The sequence below is a fragment of the Podarcis tiliguerta genome (assembly GCF_965153285.1).
Source record: "Podarcis tiliguerta genome assembly, chromosome: 12".
Classification (NCBI taxonomy): Eukaryota; Metazoa; Chordata; class Lepidosauria; order Squamata; family Lacertidae; genus Podarcis; species Podarcis tiliguerta.
Window position 1 is genome coordinate 13,133,684 of NC_139545.1, and position 15,901 is coordinate 13,149,584.

General features: G+C 45.4%; 1 protein-coding gene across 3 annotated transcripts in view; it reads right to left on the reverse strand.

Annotated features, from left to right (window-relative positions):
- FYCO1 (FYVE and coiled-coil domain autophagy adaptor 1) overlaps positions 1-15,901 on the reverse strand; it is a 69,144-nt gene that overhangs the window by 38,896 nt on the left and 14,347 nt on the right. For 2 of the 3 annotated variants that reach the window (XM_083404645.1, XM_083404644.1), the window contains exons 6-11: positions 13,387-13,530; positions 10,946-11,039; positions 6,971-9,601; positions 5,486-5,578; positions 3,511-3,629; positions 1,374-1,541 (exon numbers count right to left, since the gene is read on the reverse strand). In XM_083404645.1, the coding sequence (XP_083260771.1) occupies positions 1,374-1,541; positions 3,511-3,629; positions 5,486-5,578; positions 6,971-9,601; positions 10,946-11,039; positions 13,387-13,530 (3,249 nt within the window). Of the gene's footprint in view, positions 1-1,373; positions 1,542-3,510; positions 3,630-5,485; positions 5,579-6,970; positions 10,374-10,813; positions 11,040-13,386; positions 13,531-15,901 lie in introns of those variants that run through there. The other variant, XM_083404646.1, reaches the window with a different exon arrangement.

The following is a 15,901-nucleotide window of genomic DNA, read 5'->3' on the forward strand; positions in this document are numbered from 1 at the left end:
TAATCCACTAGCATTTGAGAAGAGCGGGGTAAGCCCTTGCTGCACAATATTTCACGCTCACACTGGAACCACATGGAGCTTTGGTTTTTAAAATTCTATATCAAAAAATACTAAATCAAATAAATCCTACATGTGAAAGAGATTTCAATCAACAGGTCACCACAGGTTGGGACATGAGCGCCACCTTGTGGTTTAAAGGCAAAATGGCTGCTTTCAATGTTTTTTTTGAGGTCCCTCCCACCACTGGAACTCAAATTTCAATTATGACAAGCCAAGGAAGGGGAAATCAGGCACTGAACAGCAGTAGCCAAGGGGACGCACACAGATTCTCTCTGCTAACACGAAAGCAAATTGCCTGAAGGGTTTTTGGATCCCCTACCTGCTGCCTTCGACCACACAGTGGTGCCAACCCTCAATGAGGGTGCAACCTGCAGTATCTTGATAATACTTCCTATCAGAGAATACTTCCTACCAGCGCTGCTGCCACCATGTCTCCTGAGCACCTAGGGCTCAAGTAACAACTCTGGCTTTTCTAAAGGTAGAACAGTATCATATCCATATCTTTAACAGCCTTGGGGCTGCAAAGCATTACTCAGTAACAGCGTTTCCTGCCCTGCTAGGAACTGCTGTGATCCAGCAAGTGGGTCTTCATAGTGAGTTATGGAGAAGGTCAAAAGTTTGAACCACTGCAGGCCCAAGGAGGCAAAGACCGTTCCTAAATAACATCATACTTCCTTGGAGCTGTGGTTGAAGTATTACACTTGGGTAAGGGTTTGGATAGGGACGTGGGTGGTGCTGTGGGTTAAACCAAAGAGCCTAGGACTTGCCGATCAGGCCAGCGGTTCAAATCCCCGCGACAGAGTGAGCTCCTGTTGCTCGGTCCCTGCTCCTGCCAACCTAGCAGTTCGAAAGCACGGCAAAGTGCAAGTAGATAAATAGGTACCGCTCCGGCGGGAAGGTAAACAGCATTTCCGTGTGCTCCTCTGGTTCACCAGAAGCAGCTGAGTCATGCTGGCCACATGACCCGGAAGCTGTATGCCGGCTCCCTCGGCCAATAAAGCAAGATGAGCGCCGCAATCCCAGAGTCGGCCATGACTGGACCTAATGGTCAGGGGTCCCTTTACCTTTTAAGGGTTTGGAAAGTCTGTCACTTCCAGCATTCCACAAAAGACCATAATCATGATTATCCTAATATCCTAAACACCATTTGCTAAGGAGTAAACCCAACTGAGCTCAGTAGGAGTTACTTCTGATTTCGCTTGTTTAGGCTTACACTATAATTTTTTCTTTAGTTCTGCTGCAGAACGTGCCAGGGATCAAAAGACAAATTTTTTCCATCCAGGTTAGAAATATTTAATGATAAAGCTACCAACCTGAGAAGTTCAATTAACCGTTCTTCAAGGAACTGCTTTGTTCTTGTTAAGTCATCGAGTTCAGCCAGTAATTTCCTTTCGTTATTTTCTTGATCTGCTCTCGTCTTGCTGAGTTTCTCGCAGTAGTCTTGAATTTGCTCATTTGCTTTGTTGACTTCCATTTGAGCCCTTAAATATATATATATATCTATAATCTTTAACCATTCCTGACCTCAGTCATACCTCAATTAGTACTATGATTAATGTGTTTCCCACACAGCACAGCTACATCACAACATTGTTTCTAGTTTTCCTTCTTTCTCAAGCTCATATAGTGAATCATTAGAATTATGGCAGGTTTTCAAAAAAATAATAATGCTAGCCGTGGAGGAAACAGCTTGTTTTTCATCTGGGAAAAAATAATAATTTTCATATATTAAACTTTTTAGATCTGGAGTCTTATTCTTTGTGCTGCAAATCCCAGCAGTTGCTGTGCTGAGGTCTCCTCAAACCCCAATAGCCAGCTGTTTGTTGGTGCTTTATGTATTGCACTTTGGAGTCCTGACAATCAGCTGATAGGTGGGCCTCAAAGTGCTATGACATCAGGTGTAGGGCAGGTGAGCGTGGCTTGACCAAAATGGCCTGGTGGGCCAAATGGAAATGTCTGGTGGACCTAATTAAGCCCATGGGTCGGAGGTTGTCCACCCATGCTGAAAGATAAATTGGCATTACCGTACTTTTCTGTGTATTAGACAATGTATAGATGGTATATTACACCAGTGAAATTAGCTAAAATGTATAAGACAAATAATAAATGTTGGAAATGTAAAGAAAAAGAAGGAACATTTTATCATATGTGGTGGGAATGTAAAAAAGTAAAGAACTTCTGGGAAATGATATATAATGAGATGAAAAAGATGTTGAAATATACATTTTTTTTTTAAAAAAGAAGCATTTTTACTTGGTATTATAGGTCAGGACATTAATAGGCAAGATGTTAAATTGTTTTTATATGCAACAACTGCGGCAAGAGTATTGTTAGCCCAGAACTGGAAACAAGAAGAAATTCCGACGAAAGAAGAATGGCAGACGAAATTAATGGACTATGCAGAATTGGACAAAATGACAGGAAGGATTCGAAACCTGAGGGACCAGAGATTTACAGAAGATTGGAAGAAGTATATGAATTATTTGAAGAGCAACTGTATTCAACAAATTACACTAGTAGGACTACAAGAAGTTTTGTAAGGAGAAATACATGAAGTGTTAGAAAGTAGAAAAAGATAGAGACATTGGTTATGAGTTTGAAATGTAATAGGGAAGGTAAGAAATGCATACTGAGAGATTAGATTGGAAAGTTTTCAGGCAGGATTGATGGAAGTCAAAAATTTGAATAAGATGTAAAAGTATGTTTAATTACTGTTGAGAATGATATGTTAAAAAAAAAACCTAATAAAAATCTATATATAAAAAAATGACAAGGTTTTTTTAACTGTAAAAGAAGGATAAAAATTGGGGGTGGGTAGTCTTTTACACGGATAGTGATTTTTCTGGTGCTGGCGAATGGTTGCAGGCATGAGTCATAGCTTGTCAGCTGTGATTGGGTGGGAGAATGGAGTCTGCTGAGATTGCTGCTGTGGATTGGCTAGCGCTGCGGCAGTTGGGTGTGCGAATGCCGGCTGCTGTCAGTTCGCCGGCAGACGCTCTGTTGCTTCTTCTGCATGTTTGGTAGCGTTTATCAGCCGGGTGAGTGTTTTTTGGCATACCCCCCGCAAATACCTGAAAAGCTTTGGGCATTCCCCCCCAAAAACTCAACAACTTTGGGGGCAATCCTCCCCCCAAAAAAGCTGAACAACTCTTGGCCGTCTCCCCCCACTTTCTAAAATTGTAGCCCCCCAAAATAGGGATCGTGTTATACAGGGGGGCGTGTTATACACAGAAAAATACGGTAATATCCTCCCGTACCGATGATGGTGAGGTTGAGGTTAAGCAATAGCAGCTTGCCTAAGGCCACTGAGCGAGTTCAGGGCAAAAAGATTTAACGGAGAACTTTCTGATTTGTAGCTTAGCCTCTAATTGGTCACTACGCTACATCAGCTCTCTTTGCAAGATTTAAAACTTTTTATATAAAAAACAACAGGATAAACAAAGTTTCTACCTTTTTAGGTCTTCTTTAAGCTGTGTCACCTCCTCATCTCTTTTTTGCTGGGCTGCTTTGTACTCTGTCACCTGATCCATGGCCAGGTCCAATTCCGTGCACAGATCTCTTTTCACAGCCTAGGAAGGTGATTTTTAAAAAGGTAAATAACAAAGAGATGTATAGAAGGCTTTTCAGATTCCATTCAAAATCTTAAATAAATTTGCTAACTGAGATCTGCACGGATGTGGTTGCAGGGTATATTCAAAGTGTTAACCAAAGCCTTAGAGATTTTCTAAGTAACAATTTTCCTGTATTTTCCCCAAATGGCCAGCAGAAGCTATATCTAAGTAACCACATCTCAGGAATCACCAACAGTGGAAGTAGAGATGCTGTGTAATCCAAGAGCTACTGGTAGAAAGCAAACTAATGGACACCCCATGACAGAGCAACATGTTTTTACAAGTTTTTTTAAAAGAATTGTTATAGTTTTATGAACTGATAAAGCAATTTTAAAAATACATTCAACACAATATAAAACGATAAAAACTACTGTATTTTTCACCCTATAGGACACACTTTTCCCCCTCCAAAAATGAAGGGGAAATCTGGGTGCGTCCTATAGGGCGAATGCAGGCTTTCGCTGAAGCTTGGAGAGCGAGAGGGGTCGGTGCACACCGACCCCTCTCGTTCTCCAGGCTTCAGGAAGACATCCGCAGCCTAGGCAGCCCTGCGGGAGTTCCCGCAGGGCTGTCTAGGCTGCGGATAGCAGCCTGCTTCCCAGCGCAAGGGGCGCCCTGAAGCAGAGCGCCCCTCGCGCCGGGCAGACATCCGCAGCGTGGGGAGCCCTGCAGGAGTTCCCCGCAGGGCTCCCCACGCTGCGGATAGCAGCCTGCCGCCCGGCACGCGGGGCGCCCTGAAGCAGAGTGCCCCGCGCGCCGGGCAGACATCGGCCAGCCCCACAAGCTCCGGGGACAGCAGGGAGGCGCAGCGCCACCATCCCGCTGTTCCTCGACCTGGTTCGGTTTCCCCGACCTGGTTTTGGGGGGGGGGGGAAATAAAGGAAAAATTTTTTTCCTTTATTTCCCCCCCCAAAAAACTAGGTGCGTCCTATGGGACGGAGCGTCCTATGGGACGAAAAATACGGTATAACAATTCTTAAAAAAACACTTGTAAAAACGTTGCTTTTTGCCCTTTTAGCTGCAATCAAGCGTACAAAAAGAGTCAAAACACAATTAAAACACAAACTAAAACTCAATGGGTTGAGTTTGGAAAGCTCAAATCCAGATGGCTATATTCGTGCTGCAGTCTCTGATTTTCCAGTGTTTGGGCTCCTGTTTCAGCCAGAGGGCAAAAGGAAATCAGCTGGACCCTGGGGTGATGGCAGGGTGATAAATAATAATAATAATAATTTTTTATTTATATCCTGCCCTCCCCAGCCGAAGCCGGGCTCAGGACAGCTAACAACAATAAAATAAGACAACATTTTAAAATCATTTCATTAAAAAAAAATTACTTCAAATCAAATTGATAATAACCATTGGGTAGAGTTCTGTGAGGATTGCCAAAGGAGGGAGTCAGGCTGTGCCCTGGCCAAAGGCTTGGCGGAACAGCTCTGTCTTGCAGGCCCTGCGGAAAGATGTCAAGTCCCGCAGGGCCCTAGTCTCTTGGGGCAGAGCGTTCCACCAGATCGGAGCCCGATGATATTACAGGGTGATCTATATGCATAAGGAGATGATATGCCAAGTTCTATGCAGCTTGAAAACAGGGTTCAAGGGCATATTATTTGTTTTTTAAAAATATGTATGCAAGCACAGAACATGCTGGCTTGCATCTCTGTATCTTGGCCGTAGTTTCACCCCACCCACTTTTGCTGTATTCAGGTTCCTGTCTGTTAAGTGTCAGCGCATATTCACCATTGAAGCACACTGTCAGCCTCAGAGAGAGAGAGAGTTGCTTCAGTGAGTTTCTTATTTCAATCAGATCATGGACCAACCTGCAGTTCTTTGAGTGCTTCCTTTGCAACATGTGCTTGCTGGCTTTGCTCTTCAACTTCCCGCTTTAATTTTTCGCAGTCTTCACTGAGAGCCTGGCAGGACCCATAAAACACACATCAGCATTGATTATTATTATTTTTAAAGAGAAGTTATCCGTTTGTCAAAACAAAGAGTTACACGGTTCCTCCCCTTCTTAAAGCCACATGCTTTAATAAATCTGAGGTTAACTATCACCCTCAGTGTGGGTGCCAGTGTGGTGTAGTGGTTAAAAGCGGTAGTCTCGTAATCTGGGGAACAGGGTTTGCGTCTCCGCTCCTCCACATGCAGCTGCTGGGTGACCTTGGGCCAGTCACACTTCTCTGAAGTCTCTCAGCCCCACTCACCTCACAGAGTGTTTGTTGTGGGGGAGGAAGGGAAAGGAGAATGTTAGCCGCTTTGAGACTCCTTAAAGGGAGTGAAAGGCGGGATATCAAATCCAAACTCTTCTTCTTCTTCTCCTTCTCCTTCCTTTTTAAGTATTCAAAAGAATGTGTGCATGTGTGTTTTAGAGGGGGTGTCAAACTGAGCTTCTAAGGATGCTCCACTGAATATGCTTTGACACCCAGGTCGTGATCAGGAACGCTAAGAAGACAAGGGTTGATAATGGGGGAGACGTTTAGACAGATTCAGCCAAAACATGCTGTGAAGCCCTTTCCAGGCCTTCATGCTAAATGTGCAGACACCAGGGGTGGAGGTGGTGGGGCCAATATGCAGGGATACCTGGTGAGAGAAGCAGTTCCCTTCCCCACTATTCTACATACCTCAGGCCCAGTCGCTGTGCTAGCTTGGATCTGGCACAGGGATTGGGCCCAATCTGCCTACCACCCCAAATTGAGTGGCCAGGCTACAGATGCAGCAGTAGCTCTGCCATTCCACAGAGCCAGGGCGGCGGCGGCGACAAATTTGGATTGCAAGTTTTCAATGCTTTTAATTCTTCATTTGAGGAGGATTCTTATAACCATGACACTATAATGCAACCATTAAAGGTAAAGGGACCCCTGACCATTAGGTCCAGTTGTGGCCGACTCTGGGGTTGCGGCGCTCATCCTGCTTTATTAGCCGAGGGAGACGGCATACAGCTTCCGGGTCATGTGGCCAGCATGACTAAGCTGCTTCTGGAGAACCAGAGCAGTGCACAGAAACCCCGTTTACCTTCCCGCTGGAGCGGTACCTATTTATCTACTTGCACTTGCACTTTCGAACTGCTAGGTTGGCAGGAGCAGGGACCGAGCAACGGGAGCACACCCTGTCGTGGGGATTTGAACTGCCGACTTTCTGATTGGCAAGTCCTAGGCTCTGTGGTTTAACCTACAGCGCCACCTGCATCCCAATACAACCATTACACAGGTCTAATCAGAAGTGCTTCTGAAGTCAACAGGATGCATTCTTAGGAAAGTGTGTGAGGGTCTTATTTTAGCAATGAGGACTTGTTTACGTTAATTTACCTTAAGTTTTGTTTGGTGGTTTATGATTTCTGTGCTCAGTTGAAACTTGACTGCAGACAGCTCCTCTTTGCTGGTCTCTTGCAGCTTCTGGTGATGCTTCTCTGCCATCTCCAGCTGAGTTTGCAGGCTAGGGAGAGCTGCGTTGCAAACCCTAGACTCTTCCAGTTTGCTTTCCAATTCCTGTTTCTCCTGAGTGAGTCTTGAGAGATCAAGCTGAAGCTCCTCGCGTTCTCTGGTGGCTTTATCCTTGGCAATTCTGAGTTCCTCCATGAGCTGGGACAGTTTCTCTTCTGCTCCTGCCTTTTCAGATGTCAGACTGCAGATCTGAATGCCAAGCTCAGCCATGTCCGTGTTGGTCCTGTGGAGGAGGTCTTTGATCTCCACGTTTTCTGCATTAACTGCTTCCAAATACTGCTTGGCCTTGGACAGCTCCTCTGTGAGGCTCAGCACGTTCTCCTCCAGCTCCACCTTCTGCTGGGCTTCCTGGTCCCTCTTCTTTTGCAGCACTTCCTCTCGTTGGCGACACTGAAGCATTTCCTTCACGTGCTTTCTGTTGAGGACTTCGCCTTGCTCTTTCAGTTGCTGGGCCAGGGTCTTTTGCTCGCTCAGAACAGCCCTTCCAACATCCAACTCTTCTTGCAGCTTCTGCTGCTCTGCTGCTGCCTGTCGCAGCTTGGCTTGAAGGTCCACCATTTCCTCCTGAAGTCTCAACACCTCTGCCTGGTTGAGACGCAACTGTTCCTCCGAAAGGGCCAGTCTTGAAGCCAGTTCTTTGGCTTCTCTCTCCTGACAAGATGCCTGTTCCAACTGGGCATTCTCCACAGAAGCCTTCTCAGAAACAAGGGACTCAATCACCTTGGTCTGATGGAGGCAGGTTTTTTCTGCTTTTGCCTTTTCTGCCTCCAGGGCTTCCATCTTTTTCCTGCACCTCTCCGACTGTCCTTGTAGCTCCTTGCACTGGCTCTCCAAGTCTTGTAATGCTTCCTCTTTCTCTTTGAGCTGCAACTTCAGAGATCCTTCATATTCCCTTGAGGAGGACAGGCTCTTTTCCACCTGCAGGCCATGCTGTTTGGTGTTCTGGAGCTCTGTCTGCAGCGCAGTTAAGGACTCTTTGGCAGCTTCTTCACTTTTTTTCAGTTCTTGGTAATCTGCCTGCAGGGCATCCAGTTTTTCTCCCAGAACTTGGTTTTGCCTTGTGGCATTCTGCAGGTTTTCATCCAGCAGCTTGTTCTGTCCCCGGAGTTTCTTCTCCTTTTCATCCACGGACACCACAGAATCTTCAATCTGGCTTTGGAGCTGTTTCTCGGAGGCTCTCAGTCTGGCAACCTCAGCCTCCAGAGAAGATTGAGAAGCATCCAACTCTCTTTGCTTCGCTTCTAGCTTCTGATTGGTTTGCTGCAGCTTTGCATTCTGAGACTTGAGCTTCTCGTTTCCTTCAGAGATCATTCTCAGTGAGGAGCTTTGCTCTGTGGCCTGTTCCTCCATTCTTTCTATTGTCTTTCTGAGATGCTCTCTTTCAGAAATAAGTTCTCTCTTTTGCTCTTCTAAGCTCTTCACTGTTTGACTTAGTTTTGAAAGCTGAATTTCCCTAAGCCCAAGTTGCTCCATCGTGTTTTTTACTTCTTCTTCCATTGTTGTTTTTGTAAGCGTGACCAAACCCTCAAGTTTTGTCTTCTCTTTCTTTTCCTCTTCAAGGCTTTTTTCCAAGGATTTTATGGAATCCAACAAACCTTTCAACTGGATTTGAAGATCAGCCACCTCTTTGCTCTTTGCTGTTAATGCCTTCTGAAGGTCCGCCATTTTGGTTGCCATAGTTTCCAGATCACCACAAAGTTTTTCAGATTCTTCCTTGCAGTTGACAGTGAGGTTCGTCAGTTTTGATTCAAACTCTTTCTGTGCCTCCTCCTTTAACTGGAGTTGCTCTTCTGCGATCTTAAGCAGAGAAAGGTGTTTATTATTTAACTCCTCAGCGTTGGCCTTTGCCTCTTCCGCTTCATTAAGCTTCTTCAGCAAATCCTCAATCTTCAGTGCAGACTCAAACTGACTGGTGGCTTGTTGTGCCTTTTCATTCATTAGAGCATTGGCTTTGGCAACAAGCTCTTCATTCTTCTGCTCTCCTGACTGCAATTTGGCCAGAAGCTCACTGATACGGACATCCTTCGTGGACACCAAAGCCCTTGCAGCTTCCAGTTCTTTGTTCAAGAGAAGAAGCTTTGAGTCAGAATCCTTTTTCCCGGAATCCAGTTCCCCCAGCCTTGCATAGTATTCTTTTTGCTTCTCAACTGCATTCAGTTCTAATGTCTGCAGGCACTTCTGGAGGTCCTGAATGGTGTCCTGAGTGCAGTGGGAGATCTCACGCTGTTTCTCCACCTCCCCCAGCATTTTCGTTAGCCTGGAGTTCTCCTCGCTGATATTCCTGCTCTTCTCTCTTTCTGTTTGCGCTTGCTGCTTCTCAAAGCTGATGGCCGCCTTCAGCTCCTGGTTTTCCTTTTCTAGATGCTGGATCCGATCCTGCAGTTCTTTCTGCCGCAGTTCTGCCTGGTCCAGCTCCACGTGTAGCTCATCAAGGCCCTCAAGAGGCTCAGCAGTTAAAAAGCTATTCCCATTGGGGCTGGAGGGAATCTCTTGGGTCTAAGAAAATCAGAAGAAAAATGGTTTTAGTTAGAAGAAGAGATGCCTCTTTGGTATATATTGTATATTCAGCATTTGGAATCCACATCAGATTAGTATGAAGAAGCCTCTGGCTGGGAAATCATCACAATATACAATTAAACCAAAACAGTAGGGCTATTATTTGCATCAAGTTACAATGGCATGCAGCTAAATGAGGAACACAGAGTGAGTTCCTCTCAGGTGACCAATTAGAAAAATAACATCAAGTGGATTCTACCGTAATTTCCCCTTCATATGTTCAGTCTAATGGTAAGGGGTCATTACACATAAGGAAGACTAACAGTAGCACTATCGCTGCTCTTATAAGGAAATGTTGCTGTGGCGTTTGCCTCCTAGGTGGGTCATAAGGAAAGGGTTAAATGAGTGTGATGTGATTGGGGAGAGAGAAACTGATAGGAGGAGTTAGAGTTAGAGTCGGTGTTGTGTGGAAGTTAGTTGAGAGTTAGGGAGTTGGAGAAGGAAGAGGGAGGATAAGTCTGTGGGTTAGTCGAGTTGTGTTGTGTTGTGTTGTGTTGTGTTGTGTTGTGTGGGAGTGAGGAATTGTTAGGTGGAGTCAGATAGTTAGTTGGGATAATCAGTTTGAAGTTGTTAGGGATGTACAGGACATTAAAGGAACTAAGATTTAAGTAACTGACAAGAAAAAATAACTGAAACCATAAACTTGTTCATGCCTATAAAAATAAACTTGATTATTTGTTAATGTTAACAACTGTCTGGACTCCGTGTGTACCTGTAATGGTTCTAGGGGTTGCTCATGCGTAAGTTGCCGCCACTCCTGGCTAGGTTACCTGGTTGAACCCTTTCTGTCTGGACAGCCTCAAGTTTCGTGGCTGCCTCAGTTGCTGGCAGAATCCGTCAGTGGGCGTTTCTTGAACCTTTTCCAGCATAAAAGCTGTTTGACGCCCAGTCTTCTCCTACTCTCCCTGCACGGAAGTCTTCTGCGCAGGGAGGGTGTGGGCAGCGGAGTACCCGTACTCTCTCCGCTGGTCTCCGGCGAGGAGTCCTGGAGCCTCCTCTCCGATTCCCCCATCTGCCCCTCTTCTCCACTGGTGTTATGCTGATTTCCTTCCCCAGCGGATGGGCTGCCTCTCTCCCTACTGGGACCCTCTCCGCCATCCCTCTGGAACCTTCTCTCTGCCTCCAGCTCCGATGGCAGTTCCCTGACAGTACCCAAGAGAAATGGGTTGGTGGCAGCGAAGAGGCAATCACAGTGGTGGCACAGGGATCAATAGACCATCAAACGTCCGGGGACCCTGTGTGATCGCCACAGTTGCACATGTAGTCATTTGCCAATATAATTACCTGCAGATAGCTGCTCACCAAACTACTCATGCTTGAAGTGCGGCTTGGAGGCCTCCACTGGTAAGCTGAGGAGCCAAATGAAGGCAATGTTCTCCTGCAAATGGAAGAGGGCTTTAATTATTTTAGAAAGTAAGAAACCACCGCCGCCACCATGCACATATTTTGAACAGCTTCCTCTCTGAAATTATCTACTAAAAGCACATCCCTCCGTTTGCTCTGGCTTGGCATTATTACCCCCCCGTTACAATGTGAGGTGCTGCTTTCTGCCTAGCAGCACTATACATGGACCTTCTTCCCCTCTGTTCCAACAAAACAAGAGAACTTCCTGGACTACGCCATCAAAGCATCAAATTTGTACATACAATAATGGAACAGAGAGGAACTGACCCTCAAATTCTACAAAAGCTGAGCCTGAATGCTCTTCAGAAGCAGGGTAATAATCTGCATTTGTGCTGCTGGTTCCAAACTGCTGGGGAAATCAGAGTTTACATGATAATTTATTCTATTTTTGTGGTGAGGTTTTAAATTGAAGTCCTTGGTGTATAGGGGCATAGAAACTGAGGGTAGATATTGATAAGGGTTCATCCCAAAGGTGCAGATTCCTTTGTGGTCGACTATTTGGAGGCCTCGTGCCAATGGTGGGTGGAAATGTAGGAAAAGGTAGGCAGGGCAACGGCTACATTCCGGCCAAGTGAAAGTCAGCAGTTTCTGCACACACGCTCTGCCATCCAGGAAAGCAAAAAGCATTACTGCAGTTCAAGGACACTGCCCAGGCAGGCAAAAGCACTTGAGGAGGGAAGAGAGCAGGGCCAGTGATTACTGTGGCCTGGAGATAGCTCCAAGGGCTGAACTGAGTGTCCTCGAGAGTCACATTCAACCTGCAGACCAGAGGTTCCCATCCCTGATATAGATAAATAAGATGCAATGTGTTGTATGTGGGGCTGCCTTTGAAGACATCTTGGAAACTGCAACTGCTGCACAATTCAGCAGCCAGGGCTTTTCCAGTGGTGGCTCCCCATTTACGGAATGCTTTCTCAGGGAGGCATGCCTAGAGTCATCATTCTCTGCCTTGGGGCACCATGCAAAAACATTCTTGGTCTTTCAGGCTTTTGCATATTAATCTCCCGTTTTTCTTTTAAGAAAAAGTTGGATCTGCTCTTTTTTCTTTTTCTTTTTTAGATTATTTTATTCTTGTTTTTGCACTTCTTAAATGTTAATAACGATGATGGTGATGATGCTGTTCCACCTTGCAGGACAATACAACTGATAGTACATCAATTATACCCCATGTACACAGAGCTATTAACAATGCTTATGAACTATGACCATACACTGCAAATGGCAACGAAGAGGGACATGTTATCTCTTCCACTGGATAAAATAAATTAACATCAGCATAATGAAGCTTGAACAGATTCGCTATCTATTAATAAAAGGGGGGAAATGATGGGGGAAATGTGTTGTGACCTTTATTTCCATTAAGAGGAACTTATTCACTGCCCAGGAAGCCCCTGGGAATTAATGCACCTTTTATTCAATTGTCGCAAGTCAGATGACATGAGCAGAAGATGCTATCTTGCTGCAAGAGCTGGATGCGACACACTAAGTTGTATAAATTCATAACCATGATTAAAAAGAGTGTCGTTGCTAATTTAGTCACTAGGTCTAGAAGCAAATCTATTTTCTGCTGTCCTTCTAGTGGTCTCATCTGACATGACACGTTAGAAGGACTTCATAGAACATTGATGGAGCGGCAGGGTGATCAGTATAATAACCAAAGTGAAGTTTCATCTGACCCACAATTCAAATACTGAAGTTTTAATATATTCTAAAGTCCCCAAATGTTTTATTAAAGCTGCCAGATGGCAATGGTGGTTGCTCGTGAGTAACCAGGCAGGACTCTGTTTTTTACAGGTTTTATTTTGTTGCAAAACTATTTACAGTGCAGAACCACAGGTTCATGTCTGCCTCAATCGCTAGCAGAATCCGGGAGTGGTACCTTCCAGGTCCTCCCCCAACATAAGAACTTAGTCACCCCAAGCCATTTCCTTCCTTCTTTGCGTTTCGCCCCTCTGCGCAAGGTGGGCAGCGGAAGAGGCATGTTTCCCTCCTGGCCGGCTTGGCCAGGAGTGGTGCTGAGGCTCCCCGCAGCATCCTCTAGCCCTTTCCCCTCCTTTACCCCGGAGGTGTGGCTTTCCCCACCCTCAGACTGACAAGGTATGGCGCTGGGGCTCCCAGCAGCACCCTCTGGTCCCTTCCCCTCTTCCCCACTGGAGGGGTGGCTTTCCCCACCGCAGGAAGAGGAACTGCTTTGCAAGATTTTCGGAGGTTCCCTGTATCCCAACAGCCCCCTGCCTCCCTTCCCTGTTCCGATGGCAGTCCCCTGACAAAAGCTTACAAATTATAGAAATGTTTCCACCTTAGCAGCTGGTTTGTATTACCTGGCAAACGTGGGCCATGCCGAGTCTAAGTCATAGCCTCTAGACACCAGATCAAACTGAACCTCTGTGAGTTCGTAGAGGTGACCGACAATATCAGAGCTCATTTTTGAATTCAGGAAGGGACTTCTTGCATAGTACCAGTCACTAAAGAAACAAGGATTGCAGTAGGTAAGCAAAAAGCTCATATCGACAATCGTCAACAAGTTGCAAGAGAATATCAGGACTACTGCATTGTTGATTATGTATTTCCCCAAAATGCTGCGTGGTTCCATTTTCATCGCAGCTGTTCTACCACAAATGAAAGAGCAGCTCCACAGGGAATCCTTGCATGAGTCCACAGCATACAATTCTACAAAACGAGTTGAAATGAAGTCCCAGTGAAAAGGATGGAGGAGATTTCAGGTGAAATCCTAACTTCTCCCTCCACTCTGTGGAGCAGAGGGGCCACGACTGCATCCGTAACCCTTGCACTCATGGCAGAAGGGGCAGGGGCAGTATGATCGGTCCTGGATCGCACAACAGCAGTGAGACTGCCTCGGGACCAACAGATCCTGGCCTGGCTCAACCCCACCCCATCCTTGGAATGTTGTGTTTTGGGGCTTTCTATTGGCTCCCACCAGCGAGTCACCCTCCTGCACACTGGAAGCTGGCAGGAGATCAACCAAGCCAGGACCCATCACAGGCTTAATGGAAGACATTAGGATTGTATGCAGCACACTTGCTTGCACGCCCCACATATTTCACACATTCTGTTTACTTCATTCCCCTGGGTGACATTTAGGGAACGCAAAGACAGTCTTTTCTCCTTGCATCCCACAAGAATATTTGAGAGATATCAATATTCTTTTCAGTATTGACATCTTTAGTTACTAGGGGCTATAAAAATGTAACCACAACAGATGTTTTGAAGGACATTTCACCATTGCAAAGTAACAGTGAATGTGTCCAAGATCAGATCTTTAAAACTAGATGCAAATTTTACTCCCCCCACCCATTAAGAAATACCTCCCAACGACACGCTCACACCAAAAAAGATGCCCCAGTCTGTGCGATAGGAAAACAACTAACAACTCTCAGTCAATTAACTGGCTAGTTAGAGTCATCAATTTAAACTGGGAAGCACGTTAAAAAACAAACAAACGAATTCTTAACTGGTCTTAAGGTCACTTATAAGATGGTGCCCATTTGCTGCAATACATCACCAAAAAAGGAAAACCCCTTTTAGCCCTCAGTTCTCCCTGGAAGGACAGATCCTGAAGCTGAGGCTCCAAGACTTTGGCCACCTCACGAGAAGACTCCCTGGAAAAGACCCTGATGTTGGGAAAGATGGAGGGCACAAGGAGAAGGGGACGACAGAGGACAAGATGGTTGGACAGTGTTCTCGAAGCTACAAACATGAGTCTGACCAAACTGCGGGAGGCAGTGGAAGACAGGAGTACCTGGCGTGCTGTAGTCCATGGGGTCATGAAGAGTCGGACACAACTAAATGACTAAACAACATTGTTCTGTATGCAAATTAAATAAATTAATCAGTTGAGTGAAGCTCAGATTTTTTTTAAAGCAGGAGACAGTTCTAAAATGGATTGCGTCATGAGGTTTGTTTACTTTTGCAAGTTGTGATGATGGCCAGCAGCTTAAATAGCTCTAAAGGGTGGGGAGGTAGACAAATTCATGAAGGCAATCAATGCCTATTTGTCATGACGGCTGTACACTCCCTCTAGCATCAGAGGCCACTGGGGGACACAGAACCCTGGACTAGATAGGGGGTCAGATCCAGAAGGGCTTGTGTTATGTTAGAGACAATTTCATCAAGTTCACGATGACTTCATCGTGCACCTGACATAATAGGTGTTGGCCTCTGTGGCATTTGCCCTCCTAGGTGTGTGACATCATACTGGGTTCATAAGGAAAGGGTTAACTAATTGTAAAATGACTAACCAATGGGAACCCAAGGGGAGGAGTTAGCGTTAAGACTTAGGGTGGTTGAGAAGACAGTCCAGAGTTAGAAGAGACAGAGAGGATAAGTCTGTGGGTTGGCTAGTCTGATGTGAGAGAGTGAGAGAATTTGATAAGAGGAGTCAGTCAGACAGTTGAGATAATCAGAAGGTATTAGGAAGGTATAGGCCGGTAAAGAAACTAAAGTTAAGATACTGACAGGAATATTATCTGAGAAACCATAAACTTGTTAATGTTTATAAAATAAACTTGTTTATTTGGTTCACTTTTAACAACTGTCTGGACTCAGTGTGTACCCGAGAATGACAGGTTGATCAATAGACTGTTAAATGTCTGGGGACCCTGTGTGATCGCCACAGCCTCCAAAGTTTGTAGCATTTTAAAAAGACTTTATGTCCTTTTCTAAAGCAGGCATTGAGAGGAATAAGTCATTCTCACATCTGTAATCACTGCTACAATAAAACGGATAACCAAATGATTTTCTCAAAAGTCCCTGGCCACCGGCCAATTAAAACCACACACTTGGTGGTTCCTGTTAATGGTTCACCACTTCCCATTC